Below are 19776 nucleotides of genomic sequence, written 5' to 3'. Positions count from 1 at the left end.
ATACTGATATCACAACAATTCTGTGTATTGAGCAAATTTACACAATTTTTATTTTTCACTTATTTGTTAATGCTTCAGAAAAAAAATATTTTGGAAATGAAAAGCTTTAGACAGTATACAGTGTCCTTTATTTTGCAATATTTTGCATAGAAGCAAAAATATTTCCCCCCCCCTCAAATACAGTCAATGTCTGACAAAATATATATAATTAGAAATGGCCCAATACCCAGCAGGGCAGCTTACTATAAATGTACAGTCTGTAAAAATATCTGCATGTGAGCATAATGCCCACATACAGTAAATAGTTCAATCCATATTTCTAAAACAAAGAAACTGGTATTGCTGTCTTTATCAACCTCAGGACTGCTAATGTAATGCTGACAGTGAAATGGTTGAGTCCATTTACTCTGCCCCCTCTCCTGTATTGTTTGGAAGCAGGTGGTGAATTGACATTTTCAGCATATTTACAGATACTATATAAGCGACTAGTCTGTGGCTTCTGGCAGAAAGAGTTATTCCTCTACAGGCTGGTAATCATAACTAGAGAATAAATGAGGGTGTGTGAGGCTTTATGACCTAGATTTCATACTGCAAAATACATGAAAATAATGTTTATACTCATTTTGGGTATTCAACTGTTTAGTAGATATTTCCATATTTTGATTTCCTTACGTTAGATTGCCATAAGGTTTCAAGGCACTTGTCTGGTTTTAAACTAAAAAGAAGATAAAGCACTTACCTATGTTAGGATGCTTCAGGAGTCGACAGATCCGGGCCTCTCTTTCCAGCTTCTGGTGATCTGCAGGAAACCAAAAGGCAAACAATAAATGTTAATACATTTGGGAAGCTATATCAGCTCTATCAGTCATTATAAAGATTTTATTTACAGTTTTTATTCCAGAATTTTAAATATTCAAAATTTTAAAAGAGAAATAGGTGTAAGTAAATACAGCATTACTACTTTGATTTACTTTTATATACTTATTATGCATCCTATATTTTAAATAAATGTCCTTTTGTTTTGCATAAATAATTTGGAAGCAAAAGGGTTAACATGCAAAAATGAAGAATATGTTACTATTTCTTAAACTTTTTAATGCATCAAGATCCTTGTTCTTAGAAACATGTGGGCAACACTGAACCCTCCCTTGCCATAAACTGTCTTATTGAATCACAGGCCGTGCAATGAGGCACTGAGTGGGTAGAAAGAATATCAACCCCTTCCTACACAATATTATGCTTTATAAATCTTACTGGATTGACAGTTATGCACAGCATCAATGTAAATCAATTTAGAATTTCATGAATATACAGGAGAAAGACCAGCAAATAATATTAACAGTTCGGGGTTCTTTTTAGTATAATGACATGCAAAAACTTTCCCCCAGACACAGAAAAAAAAGCAGAAGCAAAAAAAACTGTTCTGCAGAATTATCCCTCCCCCCCCACCCAAAAAAAAAAAAATAATGGTGAAAAGGTCTGATAGGTCTGCCATCAGGGATTGAGAAGCCATGATTTGTTAAGGGCCTGATGAAACAATGAACAGTCAGAGCCATGTGACCACAATGGGACCTGCTCGGCTGGGCTGGAGGCCATGCAGGGGTTTCACTGGGAGCCCATAGGGTCCCCCTTTGCTTCCCACAAGCCAGACATGGTGAGCCCTCTTTTCAGTTTCCCTCTATCAGAAGCAAAACTGTCAAATATTACATGTATAGTGTAAAATAAGGAGATAACATGAAAAAACAGAGGCAGGGTATATTAATGAGCTTTTGAGTGATTGGGCTTAACACAAGAAGCCTAAAAAGGTACCCAGAGATAATAGCTAAGAACAGCCAGGATAAGGGTTTAGGCTAGGGATACAAGAGGCTCACGGAACAATAAAACTAGGATGGTCAGGGGTAAAAGAAAATGCCAGGCAAATGGATAAAAAAAATTAGGAATGAGAAGGCAATCCTGGTCAAAACCAAATAAAATACAGATTATAGAAAAGTGCGCACACAAAAAATTTCAGTTTTACATTTTACAGGGCTACTTAAAAACACCTATCTATCAGCAAACAAATATGGGGATCCAGTTCCACACTATGGCCATATCGTGTTAAGCCCAGCACTACGTCACCGTAGTCAGGCCGTTTCCGTGGGCACAGACATAGCAGGCCGTTTTAGTGGGCACAGACATAGCAGGCCGTTTTAGTGGGCACAGACACAGCAGGACATTTTTTTTTTTTGTCAATCTTTCTTTTATTGAGGCAGACAATATTAGGGGTACAGAATGGAAAGGAGGGAGTATACGATAGATATACAGATTGGGTACATGCTAACACATTTCGTCAACTCCTATATGTAGAAGCCTCATTTTATATTAAGTAAACGATCTAACATCAGAGTAACACAAGTAAACGTAGATGCGTATTAAACAGGTTCCATTTGAAACGGTTGTACCTATACTGCGTCTGTGCTCTCTAAAGAATTACAAGTAGCGAAGGTCATCGAGTTAAGCAGTGGGATATACAGGTATATTCGGTAGTGTCCGCTTCTTGTCATGGGTTGAGGATAAACTCCTCAGCGGGATAGTTGGGCGAGCACGATTAGTAGATAGGAACAGTGCTTTAGTGTGTGCGTGACATGTCATCTTTCGCTTTAGTATGTGTGTGACAGGTTATCCCTCGCTTTAGTATGTGTGTTTGACAGGTTATCCCTCGCTTTAGTATGTGTGTGACAGGTTATCCCTCGCTTTAGTATGTGTGTAACAGGTTATCTCTCGCTTTAGTATGTGTGTGACAGGTTATCTCTCGTGTTATTATGTGTGTGACAGGTTATCTCTCGCTTTAGTATGTGTGTGACAGGTTATCTCTCGCTTTAGTATGTGTGTGACAGGTTGTCTCTCGCTTTAGTGTGTGTGTGTGGTAAGTTGTCCATCGCTTTAGTGTGTGTGTGACAGGTTATCTCTCGCTTCAGTGTGTGTATGACAGGTTGTCTCTCGCTTTAGAGTGCGTGCGACACATATTTTAGTTTGAAATCAAGCTGAAACATTTGGCTTTAAACACAGATCGGAATTATAAGTACGTGAGAACGGTGCTATAATCACGCTATAAACAATTCTAGTAACGTAAATGCAAATCAATTAGCTATATCTACATAGATGCAGAGTGGTAGTGCGTGGAGTCATTTAGCTAGTGAGGATTTTAATGTCGGCTATCCTAGCTGTCCTTATCTTGAGTGACTAAACATAAAGCATACGGTATGAAACTTTGCTTTGCCATTAATCAACTGGGTGAGCTAGCAATTATAAACATGCTGAAATAAAATAAAATGTCTGACTATACTGCGACTGTGTCTCTGAGTCTCAATAGCAGCTATGGAAGTAGCAACAACATGCCCTTAGAGCAGATTAATCAGTGGAGAAAACCAAATTCTGGCCCGCGTCCCCAAGCAATACAATGGGTCTTAGCTACTTCCGCATATACACCGTTTTGTGGGCGAAGGTGTTTGCAACGTTTAGTTATGCAGTCCAGATATGGTCAACCTAAGTACAGAGAACAAACAGTGAGATGATCTGAGAGGGTCAGTTGTACATACAGTTTGTAAACGTCCCAGTGAGGTCTGAGTCTGTGGTGAGAAAAAAAAAAATAAATGAGGTCTCCTATCGGGATCTGAGGCGTCTTGAAACAAATGGAAAGCTGGTGAAAGCCTTAAGGCCAACTCCATAGTGAGGTGGTATGGCTCAACGGGAGCTCAGTGGGGGTTTCTCTGTTGAGGAGTGAGAAACTAAGGGTAACGCGTGGTTCTCTGGCCTTGTGTCGGTTTCAGGGATCCAGATCCGCAGTGTTCCGGCTGGTGTCTTAGCCGGTCTCCGTTCATGTAGTGGCCGCTACATATGGATCGGGCGTCAGTCCTTGAGGTAGGAATGGGACTATTCTCGTCAGGTCCCAGGAGTGCTGTGGCGAATCGGTGCCTTGTTGGGCTACCTGGTTGAAGGAGTCTGGAGGTAGGCCCAAGGCCTGCAGTAGTTGCGCCGAGTCTGCTGGGTCTTGTAGTCTGTGGGATTCTGTTCCCCGCCGTACCACTAGCGTGTGGAAAGGCCGCCAACTATACAGTATGTCATGTCTGCGGAGTAGCGTGGTGAGCGGCTGGAAGGAGCGTCGCCATGCCAGGGTCTCGTTCGAGAGATCGGTGAAAAAGGTTAGCGTCATGTTATTGAATTGAAGGGGTGTCTTACCCCGAAGGGCCGTGAGGATTGTCGATTTGTCCCGGGTGTTGCGAAAGACAATTATTAAGTCCCTGGTGGCCTCGGTCGGCGCTTTAAGTGGCTTGGGGATCCTGAAGACGCGTTCAGGGCGAACGTTGATGGTGTTCGAAGGCGCCATTATAGTAGCAAGCAATTGCTCAACTATTCGCGGGAGTTCTGCCTCGGGTATAGCCTCCGAGACCCCACGCACCTTTAGGTTGGTTCTCCTCCTAGCGTCCTCGTATTCCGCGAGGCGAAGTTCTTGTCTACGCTGTCTTGTATGCAGGTCATTTACAGCCCGCTGAAGTTCCCCTATATCGTTGGTGTTGCTTATGGATGTCTTCTCAAGGGCGCCCATGCGGATCGTCAGGCCCTTCAGGTCTCCTCGCACCGCTGTGATGTCCTTTTGCAGTGTCGTTTGTAGGTCGTTCAGTAGTTGCTTTAAGACCGCTGTAGTTACTGGAGCTGAGTCCAGGTTAGGTTTGAGCTGTTGTGGGGGTTGTCTCGTTGCAGGTGTTGTCAGATATTCCTCTCCAGATTCATCTTCAGAGAAGTCTGAGCAGCCTCCGTGGAGCGCTGCCATATTAGGTCCGCTTGGGCCTCGCGCCTGCCGCCACATTTCTCCAATGGTAAGCCCTGGGGATGGTTTGTCCGGGGTAGTTTTCCTATTTTTCCGACCCATTTCGTTGGGGGGTAACCTGGGAGGGCCCTGGCCTTCGTTTGGAGGTCCGTTTAGAGGGTATTTGCCCCCGATTTTTAGCTTTGTGCCCGGAGCTCTCGTTTGGTGCGACCGCTCGCTCTTGTAGCTAGGCTCCGCCCCCCACAGCAGGCCATTTTAGTGGGTACAGACATAGCAGGCCGTTTTTGTGGGCACAGACATAGCAGGCCAATCCTGGTAGCGTCTAAATGGGTAATAAGGGACCCCAGTGTTAGGGTAGCGTTCCCTAAATATCTGTAATTCTTCAGGGTATCTTGTGACATAGGACCCCCAGACGCCAACCCCTTTAGACAGCGTAATACTGTGTGAATAAACCTTAACTGGGACTAGCAGTCCCTAAATGCCCAGAAGGCAAAATAGTGGTATTCCAGCTGTAGTGGATATAGTCTGAAAATGTTCCAGTGAATATAGTGTCCATTAAATTACGATATACTGAGTGATTCCTTTTTAACTGTGAATAGGTTATGCACATGAACATGCAGACCTGCTTGAGATTTCTTCTTCAATATTATGTGTCATCAGCATCCCACCTGAAGGGTATTGTACCCGTGGCATATTTCAGGAGTAGGGTTAAACAATTGCCAACTCAATGCGCCCCCTTATTGAGTTTGGAAGGTACCGCCTTCCAACTACTAGTCACAGAGCCTGATAAATAGAAAAGTGTCAGGCTGGTCTCCCATACCAGTGAGAGCCAGAGCTAGGTCTGCTTAGCTTAATACACTTGCCATAGACAGTGCATATCACACTATAGCCATCTCATTGCTGACTCAGTGAAGGAAGGCATACATATATAGTGAAGCACAAGGATAGGAACAGAAGAACACTAGATGAATAGTGCAAATAAATACTTTCCTAAATCTATAATATATTAAACTCATAACAAGCTAGAACCCTGGTCACTTGTACATAGCCAAAACCAGCTGGTATAAAAGTATAAAAATGTGCTTACCCCTGATCTAAATGGCGAACTGGCTCTGCATGCTAAGTGAAAGCCAGAATCCCAGCAGGGGGAAAAATCTTGCGGTCCAACTACCGTGGGTGGAGGAGGGGCCGCGAGCAAGCGCACCCTCTTCTCACCGGTCGGGTGCACGTGGCTCTAGAAGGAGCCGGCCGCGGTGAGGTGGCCATGTGCGCGAGCGGGTCCGGCCGCCGGGTACTCGCGTCCGACCACGAGTAACCCTGGGCGGTGACAGGCTCATACCGGAGCTCGGGGAGTCAGAGGAGACAGCCAAACGGTTAGTCTCCTGACACCCCGAGTGAAAGCACCGGCTGCCCGCGAAGGGCGCTGGAAAGAGGGGGCGAAACAAAAAGGGGGGCGACCCTGGCAGCATCCCCAGAAACCCCCATAAAACCGCCACTGAAGGAAACCATCCCCAAAGTAACAGGGGACCAACTAAACATGTATAAAAGACTATAAAGCCTATAATATAGAAAAGAAACACAACATGATAACTAGGTAAAAGGCATAGAAGCCATAAAATCTGATAACTACATATAATGTAAATAATATATAAAATAAATATATTCTAATAACTAAATATAGAGCAAATAATATGAATGTATATAATATGACAACTAAAAGAAAGTATATAATTTATCAAATAAATATATAATAAGATAACTAAATACAGTGAATATAAATCATAAATAAGTCATAATAAAACCCAAAGCCACCCACTATAAGCAGGAGGCAATGGTACTCTGACCTGTACTGTCTGCGGAGCAGCAAAGAAAGAGGAAATTATGCATGGGGAGGGGAGTTTTATAGTACCTAACTTTTTTCTGATTGGTTGTTTTTCTGTGCTGCTGTGGAGTTCTAGTAAAGAGAGACTAAAGCAAATACGAAGCCTCCTAAAATTCAGTTATACCTCCAGAGCTGAGTATCGTCCAGTTGCTAGGGATGAGGTGGGAGATTGATGGATTGATGGATTACTTTGCTGTGTCTGATTGTTACATTGGATTGTTTTACTTGTTTCTGAGTATATTTTGGAGTAACCAGTGGAGGAGAGTCCCTGCTAGGACTAGGTCGATGCTACAGACATATTTTAAGGTATTTAGTGCTTGGATGGGCAAGGGAGGGGGGTGGGCGGGGGTGGGGGGCTGTAAAGCAATCATTCCTTGTATAAAATTGCAATATTTGCTAACCAAATTCAAAATCAGCAACACTATTAATTAATAATGAATTGTAAATTCATAAAAGAATGTAATCAAAAGTTATTTGCTTTTTAGAGATAAATGGGTATTATTCATTGCCCTAAAATTTTGATAGTGGCTTTACTCTATTTGGAGTGGCCCACAGCAGGAAGGTTAAATACCGAATTATCCATTGCTTTATCACTGCCAAGGTTTTAATCGCTCGTTATTGGAAAAACACCTTGGCTCTTACCTGGGTACACGTTAAATCATTTTTTTTAATGCAGCTGTCTATGGAGAAAAATTCTATTCAAATGACTAATCCCTTCGCAAAAAAAGATAAATGATGGATAGTCTCGAGCACATCCTTGCACATAAGACCTAAATCAACCTATAATCTCTATTTACAAAGATGGTAACTTAGTAGTTGAATATGTTTGCCTCTGTTTCTTTATTGTTTGTTCCTGTTATGATGCACTCTTTATTGTTCATTGGTTATATCAGCGGTTCCCAAACTGGGGCGCCACGATGTGAATACAGGGGTGCCGGGGAATGTTTCGCCAGTGCAATGATTATAGCACCAGGGAAACATTACTGCTGAACAGGGGCCCGGTTGGGTGACGCGGTCCTTTAAGACCGCGACCGGACCCCTGTAATGTTGGCCTGCTGCGAGGAAATAACAGCCTGTCACTTCCTCCCAGCATCCTGCAAAGAGGCAGCGCGGGAGGAGGCAGCCGCAACGTGAGGGGAGAGGAGCACGAAGAGCTCCAGACCTCTCACTCCCACAGCAGCAGGACTCCAAGCCACAGTCCTGGCACATAAGGTAAGCTGAAAGGAGGGTGGCTGGACCTATGAATAAAAAAAATATCACTTGTATATGTGCAGGGCCGGACTGGGAACTAAAATCAGCCCTGGAAAAAAATTCTATACCAGCCCAATAATGCGTCGCGACAGCATAGTGTGCTGATATAGAGGGTGAAAAAATAACTTGAAATTGAAAGCGCTTACTCCAACGAAGGAACGCATATAGGGCTTCAAAATAAACAAAAGAGCGCCTTTATTTTAAGTAGACGTACATTTGCATGTAATCAATGTTTTAGTACAACTACTTTGGCTTATTAAGGACATTTTAGTAATGGTACTGAAATGCTGAATGTCTGCAGTTGCACAACTAAAAAAATGAAGGGATCTGGTTAATTTTGAAGTTCTATGGGTGCGCTCTTCACTTTGAATATGTTATTGTGCATGAGTATGCAACTAGCAACAAGACTGGGCCAATACGTGCTCATTACACACACACACACACACACACGTATATATTAATGACATTTATGTGTGTATTACTGTCAGGATCACATCAATTTACTTCTATTACCTTTTCCTCGTTTAGTGTATCTTGTCTCCAATTGTCTCCTTTTTTTTCTCTTACAGCGACCCTTGTGCATCTTTTACTTTATCCCAGTCCATGTGTGTTTCTTTTTACCCTTCTCCAGCCTCTGTATTTCTCTTTCCCCCAGCCCCTTTTGTGTTGTTCTTAGCCCCAGACACTTTGTCTCTTTCTCCCCTTCCAAATCTCATCTGTGTGTCTCTTTCTAACCCCATACTCTGTGTGCCTCTTTCTCTTCTCCCAGCTACTCTCTGTCTCTTTTTCCCCAGCCCAGCGTTGCCTCCCACAAATCTTGTGTCACTTTGTCCCCCTTCCCTACTATATGTCTCTTTGTCACCCCAACAAACCTTCTATGTGTCTCTCTTCCCCATCTCCTCCCTGTGTCTCTCTCTTACCCCTCTGTCTCTTTGTACCCCCATCCCCTGTGTCTCTCTATTACCCCATCTGTCTCTGTGTCCCCCCTTCTCCTGTGTCTCTCTATTACCCCTCTATTTGTCCCCCCATCCCCTGTTTCTCTATTACCCCTCTGTCTCTTTGTCCCCCCTTGCCCTATGTCTCTATTACCCCTCAGTCTCTGTGTCCCCCCTCTCCCTGTGTTTCTATTATTCCTCTATTTGTCTCCCCCCCTTCCCCTCTATTTGCCTACCCCATCTCCTCTATTTGCCTCTCCCCTTCCCCTCTATTTGCCCCCTTCCCCTCTATTTGTCTCCCCCTTCCCCTCTATTTGCCTCTCCCCTTCCCCTCTATTTGTCTCCCCCTTCTCCTCTATTTACCCCCCTTCCCCTCTATTTGTCTCCCCCCTTCCCCTCTATTTACCCCCTTCCCCTCTATTTGTCTCCCCCTTCTGTTCTCTTTACCCCCCCTTCCCCTCTATTTGCCTCTCCCCTTCCCCTCTATTTGCCTCTCCCCTTCTCCCCTATTTACCTCCCTTCCCCTCTATTTAACTCCCTTCCCCTCTATGTGTCTCCCCCCTTCCCCTCTATTGCCCCCCTTCCCCTCTATTTGTCTCCCCCTTCTCCTCTATTTGCCCCCCTTCCCCTCTATTTGTCTCCCCCTTCTCTTCTATTTACCCCCCCCCTTCCCCTCTATTTGTCTCCCCCTTCTCCTCTATTTGCCCCCCCCTTCCCCTCTATTTATCTTCCCCTCTATTTGCCCCCCTCCTTCCCCTCTATTTGCCCCCCTTCCCCTCTATTTATCTTCCCCTCTATTTGCCCCCCTCCTCCCCCTCTATTCCCCCCCTCCTTCCCCTCTATTTGCCCCCCCTTCCCCTCTATTTATCTTCCCCTCTATTTGCCCCCCCTCCTTCCCCTCTATTTGCCCCCCCTTCCCCTCTATTTATCTTCCCCTCTATTTGCCCCCCTTCCCCTCTATTTATCTTCCCCTCTATTTGCCCCCCCTCCTCCACCTCTATTTGCCCCCCCTTCCCCTCTATTTGCCCCCCCTTCCCCTCTATTTCCCCCCCCTCCTTCCCCTCTATTTGCCCCCCTCCTTCCCCTCTATTTGCCCCCCTCCTTCCCCTCTATTTGCCCCCCCCTTCCCCTCTATTTATCTTCCCCTCTATTTGCCCCCCCTCCTCCTTCCCCTCTATTTGCCCCCCTCCTCCTTCCCCTCTATTTGCCCCCCCTCCCCCCCCTCCTTCCCCTCTATTTGCCCCCCCTTCCTTCCCCTCTATTTGCCCCCCCTTCCGTGTGCCTGCTTAACTTGTCACAGGAGGACTGAGGGAGGGGGCGGAGCTAACGACCATGCTCCCTCGCGGTCCCCATAATTCCTAGCATCTACACATCATAGAGTAGTGATTACTCTATGATGTGGCTGAGCTGGGGATTATGGGAACCGCGAGGGAGCTTGGTAGTTAGCTCCGCCCCCTCCCTCAGTCCTCCTGTGCTGACAGCTATGTTGCTGTCAGTATCAGTGAGTGTGCCGCCGGATCGCTTAGGCGGCCGCCCGGCACACTCACTGATACTGACAGCAGCATAGCTGTCAGCACAGGAGATGGGGCCGCCGGCTGCAAGTATAAATCCTCAGAGTGTGCCGCCGGACCGGCCACCCGGCGGCACCGACAATGCGGCCGGCGGCCACAATATTATTAAAATATAGGGAGCAGGGCTCCCTCTCTCCCTCCAGCCCCCCAGGTGCCACGGCCCACCGGGAAATTTCCCGGTATCCCGGTGGGCCAGTCCGGCCCTGTATATGTGTGTGTGTGTGTGTGTGTGTGTGTGTGTGTGTGTGTGTGTGTGCGTGTGTGTGTGTATGAGTTTGAGTGTGTGTGAGTATGAGTGTGAGTGTGTGAGTTTATGTGTGTGAGTATGAGTGTGTGAGTATGAGTGTGTAAGTATGAGTGTGTGAGTGAGTATGAGTGTGTGTATGACAGGGTGTTTGTGAGTGTGTGTGTGTCAGGGTGTGCTTCTGTCTTTGTGTGTATAAATATATATATATATATATATATATATATATATATATATATATATATATATATATATATATATATATATATATCAGTGTGCTTCTGCGCACACATCTGTGTATGTGCATCTGTGTGTCAGGGAGTGTGTTTTTATGTCAATGAGTGTATCTGTGTCATGGTGTGGGCCTGTATCAAAGAGGTTTTTTTTACTGTAAGAACAATATGGATGTGGAATTCTCTGCCTGAAAAAGTGGTTTTATCAGAGTCCATACAGGTGTTCAAACATCTACTAGATGCATACTTGCAAAAACAGAATATTCAAGGATATAATCTTTCAATATAGGGTAATAACTGCTTGATCCAAGGATAAATCTGACTGCCATTATGGGGTCAAAAAGGAATTTTTTTCCTAGCTTGTTGCAAAATTGGAAGTGCTTCAAACTGGGTTTTTGTTTGCATTCTTTTAGATAAACAGCAAAAAACAAATGTGTGGAAGGCTGAACTTGATGGACGCAAGTCTCTTTTCAGCTATGTAACTATGTAACTCATATATTACATACAAACACACCCCTGCATTCAAACTAAAAAATATACTAACACACCCCTTCACTTAAACACAAATACTTCACACAAATGTACATCCGCATTTAAAAGTGAACATTACATTCAGACACACCCTTTCAATCAAATGCAAACATTACATACAAACACACCCCTGTATTAAAACACAATAACTATATACAAGCACCCCTTCAAACACCAACACTGTACATTACACTATAGCGCCAATAAATGCTGCAGCGCTGTTCAGATATACAACCTAGAAATATTGACTTTGGGTGCCTTGGAAAAATACTGAAATATTAAGGGTGCCTTGAACCTAAAGATTTTGGGAACCACTGGGTTTTATTGCTCTCCAGACTATGGAAATGTTTTTGTTGTCTGTTACTTGTCTTTACTTTTTTATGTGCTTATTAAAAATATCGAAATAAAGAATATTAAAAAAATAAAATTAAATAATAAAGAATTATAAATATGAATATCTATATGTACATAATGTATTGGTACAAATGTTCACTGAAAATAACAGTGAAAAACTCCATGAACGAAAAGTCACAGTTGTAAACTACAGATATAAATGGTAACATTGTTATAGTAAAAATAAAAATATAGTGAATACATCAGAATACCTCAAGTGGAGTTCCAGGCTTCTGTCAGTACCTTAAAGTTGCATAGCATTATATGTTCATTATGTAGAATCCCTACTGTGAAACAGATAGGAACCGTTTCTTTCATTATTATAGCAGGCTTAAGATATCTACTATTTATGGCTTTTATGCCCAAGGGTGTTTTCCTGTTTTGGAGGAATAGCTTGGGTTGAAGTAAAGTATAGTGTCACAGGTAGTAAAAGCATAATGTGCAATATAGAAGAGGACAGTGACATTCCACACAAGCCTGTCCCCTTAGGTTCATATGTTTTCAGGTCTTTGTGGGAATTTCTTATGGAGGAGACCACACTTGGCACAATATAAACAGAAACCCCTCATTCCTCTATGTTTCTGAACAAAAGATAGTTTAGTAAGGCTTAACTAAATAGGGGTTTCCCTAAGTAGTAGAATGGACTTCAAAATTAGACAATTTAGGGGTTTGTCTCATAAACAACTTGGAGTACCTATCTATAGTAAAATAGCTAGAACCTTGAGTAAGACCCTTTGGTTGCAAAGAGGCAGTACAGTTTAAGAGAGTCTGTAAGGCTGACAAATTAATCCATTCCTCACAGGCATAGGCATAACTAGAAACCACGGGGCCCTGGTGCAAAAACTGCCCTTGGCCCCCCCAAACGTCTACCCTCCCATACGTTGCCCCGCCACACATGTAGACAAACAGATACAAACATATACAGAGACACACACAGACACACACATACAGACATACACATACATACATACATACAGACACATACAAACACACACACACATACAGACACACAAAAAGACACACACATATACATACAAAAACACACATACACAGACAGACATACTCACACACATACATACAGACACACACACTCACAGACACACACACACAGACATACATACACACATACATACATACAAACACACATACATACACATACATACAGACAGACACACATACATAGAAACAAACACACACACATACAAAATGTTTTAGTCACCCTCCTGTCTCCTACCTTTTAGGGCAGGAGGGTGACTTCCCTGGGGTCCAGTGGCTCAGCCTGATGGGAGTCAGAGTTTCCTCTCTGACTCCCTCCTCTCCTTCCTCCCGGTGGTTACTGGGAGGATGTGGCCGGGGCAGTCACTTCCTCCCAGCCTCTGATGTCATCACAGGGGTGACCAGGCCCCCTGGAAATTCATTTTTATCGGGTAGCCCTAAGAGCATGGGCCACCCGAAAGGCCCCTTAAGGTGCTGTCCCAGTGGTTCTACCGCGCGGGCCAGAGCCACAACACATGGTGGCGGCAACCGTGGTCACGTAGGGCGGCTGGCCCCCCTGGAGCAACGGGCCCAGTCGCAGCTGCAACCGTGGTAGTTACACCACTGCTCACAGGATGCATGCCTATGGTAGTAGGATCCATAGCAATGAACTATGATACAAAATGCTATATATAGGTCAAATAGGGAGAAAATATGGAAAAGACTCAGGGTGTATTATCAAGCCTTAGAGTGGCCAGACTTTGCTATCTAGACTATCTGGAATAATGATACTACAAGATTGGTGGAAACCAAATATACTCAAGAAATTCCTTAACCCCTTAAGAACACATGACATGTGTGACATGTCATGATTCCCTTTTATTCCAGAAGTTTGGTCCTTAAGGGGTTAAAGAACACAGGGGACTGAAGACCATAACAGAGCAATATCCATTGCATTGCATTACTGGGGAATTGGCTATAGAACAGACTTCATTCCTGCACCATTCCTACATTTGCTGTACGTTAAGACAATTCGCTATCACCAGGATTCCCCTATAAGAATGAACACTGATCTATGCAAATATACCGCTGCAGATAAGTATAACAGGCTTCCTGCCACTGCCAAAATAAAATAAAAAATAGTTGAGGAACACTTGGTACCTGGAGGGGGTGGGGAGCTAGTCTACCTATCTCCTATTAGTCTAATCATTTGAGGAGGATAAGGATGGAATGTGATAGCTAGCAGCAGATTTTAATCCACTTGGGGAGGGGGCTACCTGGCAGGGGATTTATTATTCAGTGTTTAGATTAGATAGTAAAATGGAAAGGGGGACACATCACAGGGGATAGTACAGCAATGGGTAGTCTGGCTGTATGTTTAATACATTTTGACCAAAATATTAAGGAGTAACTATGTGTGAGGACAGGAAGAAGCCATAGGTGTGATAAGAGGCTACACAATTGCTGAGTATTGGCAACAGCACCATAATATATATATTGGAAACATTTTCATGCTTCAGTACATTAAAGTGGGCTGGGTGCATATTTTCAGGTCCCTTAACCCTACAATAGTAATTATTACAATTACTGAGAAATATGTGTGTGGGGGGAAGAGGGGGAGAGGGCACTATAGGGAGCGTTAGTGCCAGAAAAACTCCTTTGTTTTACTGGAACTAAACTTTCCCTTTAATTGTTTTTCTATTCACTGCAGTACATATTTTGGGGTGTATTTGTCTATAGTGTTGGCATTTCAAGGCAGGGGTGTGTTTTTGTATACAGTGTTTGCATTTGAATGCAGGGGTGTGCTTTTAGTAGTGTTAATATTTTAATGCAGGGTTTGTTGGTGTGTATATTGGTGTTTGAATACAGTGGTGTGTTTGTGTGTAATGTTAGTGTTTTTACATGTACACATATATTGCCACACACACATACAGATGCACAATACCACACACACAGCCACACACAGAATCACACACACACACACACAAAGGCTGACAGATATGCACAAATCCATTGGTGCACAGATATTTACAAATCCACCCACAATGCTGGCATACTGACATACACACATGCATCGATCCATAAAAAACTAGCACACATGCACAGATACACGCACAGATACACAAACACTGACTCACATGCCTGGATACATACACTAAAGCACACACAAAGATAATACTCACCCTCATTTCCAACCCTCTCACCTGTAATGCACACTTTAATTTTCAGTATCTTTAATCTTGTGATGTGTACAGGGATACATTGATTCTATTAATAAATGCTAATCCACTGTTCGTGCAGCCTTAAAGGACCACTCTAGGCACCCAGACCACTTCAGCTTAATGAAGTGGTCTGGGTGCCAGGTCCTTCTAGGGTTAACCCATTTTTTCATAAACATAGCAGTTTCAGAGAAACTGCTATGTTTGTGAATGGGTTAAGCCTTCCCCTATTTCCTCTAGTGGCTGTCTCACTGACAGCCGCTAGAGGCGCTTGTGTGATTCTCACTGTGAAAATCACAGTGAGAGCACGCAAGCGTCCATAGGAAAGCATTATGAATGCTTTCCTATGTGACCTGCTGAATGCGCGCGCAGCTCTTGCCGCGCGTGCGCATTCAGCCGACGGGGAGGAGAAGAGGAGGATCGGAGGAGGAGAGCTCTCCGCCCACCGCTGGAAAAAGGTAAGTTTTTACCCCTTTCCCTTTTCCAGAGCCGGGCGGGGGGGGGGTCCTGAGGGTGGGGGCACCCTCAGGGCACTCTAGTGCCAGGAAAACGAGTATGTTTTCCTGGCACTAGAGTGGTCCTTTAATACAGCTATACGTACTTTAAGGAATGCATTATGCCAGTGGTAAGATTCCCAATGCAAGATTCCCAATGTACTGCAATTATGTTTACCTTTATTAAATGTTTATAAATTTATATCTACCTGCAATCTTACTAAAGAGTTGTGTAACATGCATAGTGCATACGTACTGCTAACATGACTTGAGAAAAATAGGACTAATGGGTGGCAGATATAGAACAATCTGTCTCCCAAAAATACCTTGTATCCTTTTAAATATGGCTACTCTGCAATAAACTGTAGAGATAGAGTGCAGAGAGCCGAAAACAAAAAAACTCTTTAATAATCCCTCTTGGGGGAGAAAAATAAACCACAATAAAATATACAAACAAATATTAAAAATTAGGACCTAATGGGGTAAAGTATCGACTAGTCCAAAAGATATACTTTACAAAGTAACTATAAATATATGTGTGGCAAAAGATTGCCAATAATAGTAGCTAGTTACTTATAGAGGGAGAAAAAGATACAATATATGTATGCATCTAAGGTTTGGAGTTCGCTACATATATTGTATCTTTTTCTCCCTCTATAAGTAACTAGCTACCACTATTGGCAATTTTTTGCCACACATATATTTATAGTTACTTTGTAAAGTATATCTTTTGGACTAGTCGATACTTTACCCCATTAGGTCCTAATTTTTAAAATTTGTTTGTATATTTTATTGTGGTTTATTTTTCTCCCCCAAGAGGGATTATTAAAGAGTTTTTTGTTTTCGGCTCTCTGCACTCTATCTCTACAGTTTATTGCAGAGTAGCCATATTTAAAAGGATACAAGGTCTTTTTGGGAGACAGATTGTTCTATATCTGCCACCCATTAGTCCTATTTTTCGCTTTATATTCTAGGGGTTAGGCCCCATTGTATCTTCTAACCATCACAACCCTGGTGGATGGATTTTTTCCATTTCCTCCCATTGCTGTTCTTTCTTGCTAACATGACTTGGTTATTTTAATTAAAGGAAATCTCTAGCCCACTGCAGCCTACATAATCCTTCCATCTCAATGAAGTCACTATGGGGGCTAGCGTTCCTGGGTGCCTTTTTACCTTATGGGGTTAACTTTTTCAAAGTACACTGATCAAGAAGGATAGCTTAGGGCAGGGCTGGGCAACCTTCAGCACTCCAGATGCTGTCGACTACATCTCCCATAATGCTCTTCACCCACAATACTGGCAAAGCATCATGGGAGGTGTAGTCCAAAACATCTGGAGTGCCGAAGGTTGCCTACGCCTGGCTTAGTGCATCAATGTCAGCTGAGAGTATAGGCTGACACTGAATGGGGGTTGTGTTTTCCTTAAATTACCAGATGGGAATCACAATTGTAATGCTGGCACTTATTTAAACAAATATTTGTTTATGTAGTGCATTTAGCCATATGCCATCCTGACCAGATAAGGATTAAGATCCCACTGGGCCCCAGGCAGGTTTGTGCCGTTGGGGCCCCACATTCTCTCTTTAGCTAGGGATGGTGAATAGGGCCAGGCAAATGTATGGTCTTAGGGCCCTTATGATTATGGCATATATACCTGAGACGGAGTATTGTTCTATGTAAGCCATTTTATTCGCAATTCAGTTTTTATTTCACTACAATCCGTGGTTTAATTTATTGTTTATTGTCACAGACCCAGCTTCTTTTTCTTAATTTCTATTTCGCCCCCTACTCTCTTAAAATGATTAGTCAATTTAAATCTTCATCTCCTCAATTGTATAAATACTTTCTTTATACTATAGATTACTATCAGGTTTTTTTACAGGCACTATTGATAAAATGTATTATTTATGCATTATATCTTGAGCGTGGGAGAGAGGTATTTAGTGTCTGAGTACACCTTGAATTTATATGCACACCAAGTGCAGACCATCCAAATCCCATAAAAGATCATCTTTATCTAGCATACTATTTGTCTGTATTCAAACGCTGCCAGTAAACATATAAAACAAACCTCATTACCATATTCACAATTACTGTTTATTGGACGTCAACTGTAGGCCCGAGTACAATATTTTTTTTCTACATCTTAAAGTCAATTTGAACAGTACATGTAAATCAGCTTGTAAGATGTGTTTTTATTGCAAGGGAAGACCAAATCAAAGCAAACTACATTGAAATACATCTGCTAGGAGACACATGCTCCCTGCCAGTAAAATGCTAAGCCCTGTACTCATATTGAAGGAACAACGTGTGCAGCCGCAGAGCACAAATACCAGATCCAAGTCTTCACATAAAATGCAGAAGCTACATGCGTAATAGGAGTGTGTGCACTACCATATCTCTGTAGAGTATTACATTGAAAAGCCCTTTAAAGTTCTATAAGCAAGCAGAGAAAACTGCCAACTGGGAGCAAAATAACTGCTCATTATTATACATTCTCTATGAAATATTTGTCTCCATGGTTCGTTCTATAGTCCCTACCTGTAGCTTCTTCTGTAGCTTCTGCCTTTGTTGCTATGCTGACTTTAAAATGGCTAGAGAAACTGATTTATTTAAGGGAGCTGCACAAGACAGAGAAATATTTAATATTAAATATGGGAGATCTAAGAAACAGATGTAATGCAACAAAGATGTTGACTCACCGTTAGGGAAATTAATCTCCCTGTAGTGGTACACTTTAGGGTTTTCCTCATGGTGTTGGCGAAAGAGGTGGTTGTAGACTTGTGGATCAACACTGTACAGAGAGGTACCAATGACAATTCCAGTACACACTCACAAAAGTGTTATCAGTGTTTTTTATAGAACAAACCCTATTATTTAACCAGTCCCTTGATAATTCTGTACTGTATTAATTAGGGACACTGAACAAAATGATAAGTTAAGTGAAATAATCAGAGTTGCTGGTGAGAAGCAAAATATTTTGGACCTTATGGAAGACTTAAGCACGATGAAAGAGAAGGAGGGAGGGAAATAAAGGTACATGCACAATGAACACTGAATATATTTTAACTGAGTCCAGCCACCCAAAATATAATGTTCCAACAACTTTAAACCTCAACTGATGGGAAGCCAAGGGATCTGAGGTCAGGGCTGCAGAGATGAGTTACATTTCATAACAAAGGCCTAGCTTTTAGGAAGTAAACAAAACCCCAGCTGCTCTATAAGCTATAGAATGTTGCTTTAGTTGTAAGGTGATGGAGCAGTGCAGTGTGAGTGGCAGCCATTTAATGGGGCAGTTTTAGATATATATACAGACCAATGGATGAACAGACAGGATGCACATTTGGGTCATCAGTCCCACTAGGAATATAACTCCCAATAATTTTAGACAGGCTGGAACATATCCCAATACGGACTGATATTTGAAGCCTAACCACTGAGGGTGTCACTCAGATTGTGCTTTACTGAGAATAATGCATGGGGTAATTCACCCATTAGCCTATGCAGGACTTGAACACAGAGATTTCAGAACTTGAGAGTCAACAACAACAATAAAACCAAGATCAAACTCCTTTTCCACTGGCTAAACAATAACTAAAGAACTTGACCATTTTTGAACAGTTGAGTAAATACTGAGTTTAAGCAACATAGGGACTTTGTCACCTGCATGGTTTGTAATAATATTATGCCATATGCCCTTTAGTACTTCTTTGCATGTCGCATTGAGGGGCCTGGCAAGAAAAACTATTTGCAAGATGGAAGTACAATATTTCAATAAAGAGTGGGAACAGGGCTTAGCATTGAGCACCGAGACTGTAGATCGAATAGAAATGTTTTAAGACCATGATGATGAATCCATACACATTTTTAAAAGGTACTCCAAGTACCATTAACACTTTAGTAATTTGAAGTGGTCATGGTGTCTGCAGTCTGTATGTATCACTTTAAAATGCTGCACATACAGAGTTTAATCCCTCTGCTGACTGAAGTGTAACTCCACCTCTGGGCATCACTGGGGCGTCACTGTCCAATTCTGGGTTGGCTAATGTCAATTCTACGTATATTTCAAATGAGTTAGTAATGGTAATGATGGTTAGAGTAACACTTTGTTGTTATTTGAGTATAAATTTAGGTTCTTCCATTTCACACATAAATACTGCAAAAATATTAATTGAAGCATCTTGTAATTATTATTTTACAAGTTTACCAACTTCTATAACTCACAATAAAACAATATAAAGA

The 19776-nt window shown here is 42.6% G+C and overlaps 1 protein-coding gene across 4 annotated transcripts in view; it reads right to left on the bottom strand.

Annotated features, from left to right (window-relative positions):
• CAMK2A (calcium/calmodulin dependent protein kinase II alpha) overlaps positions 1-19776 on the bottom strand; it is a 176549-nt gene that overhangs the window by 101405 nt on the left and 55368 nt on the right. For all 4 annotated transcript variants that reach the window (XM_063447894.1, XM_063447895.1, XM_063447893.1 and 1 more), the window contains one exon: positions 740-799. In XM_063447894.1, coding sequence (XP_063303964.1) covers positions 740-799 — 60 coding nt within the window. The remainder of the gene's footprint in view (positions 1-739; positions 800-19776) is intronic.

The sequence above is a fragment of the Pelobates fuscus genome, chromosome 3 (assembly GCF_036172605.1).
Source record: "Pelobates fuscus isolate aPelFus1 chromosome 3, aPelFus1.pri, whole genome shotgun sequence".
Classification (NCBI taxonomy): domain Eukaryota; kingdom Metazoa; phylum Chordata; class Amphibia; order Anura; family Pelobatidae; genus Pelobates; species Pelobates fuscus.
Note: the sequence above shows the minus strand (reverse complement) of the source record. Positions and strands in the feature narration are given on the sequence as shown.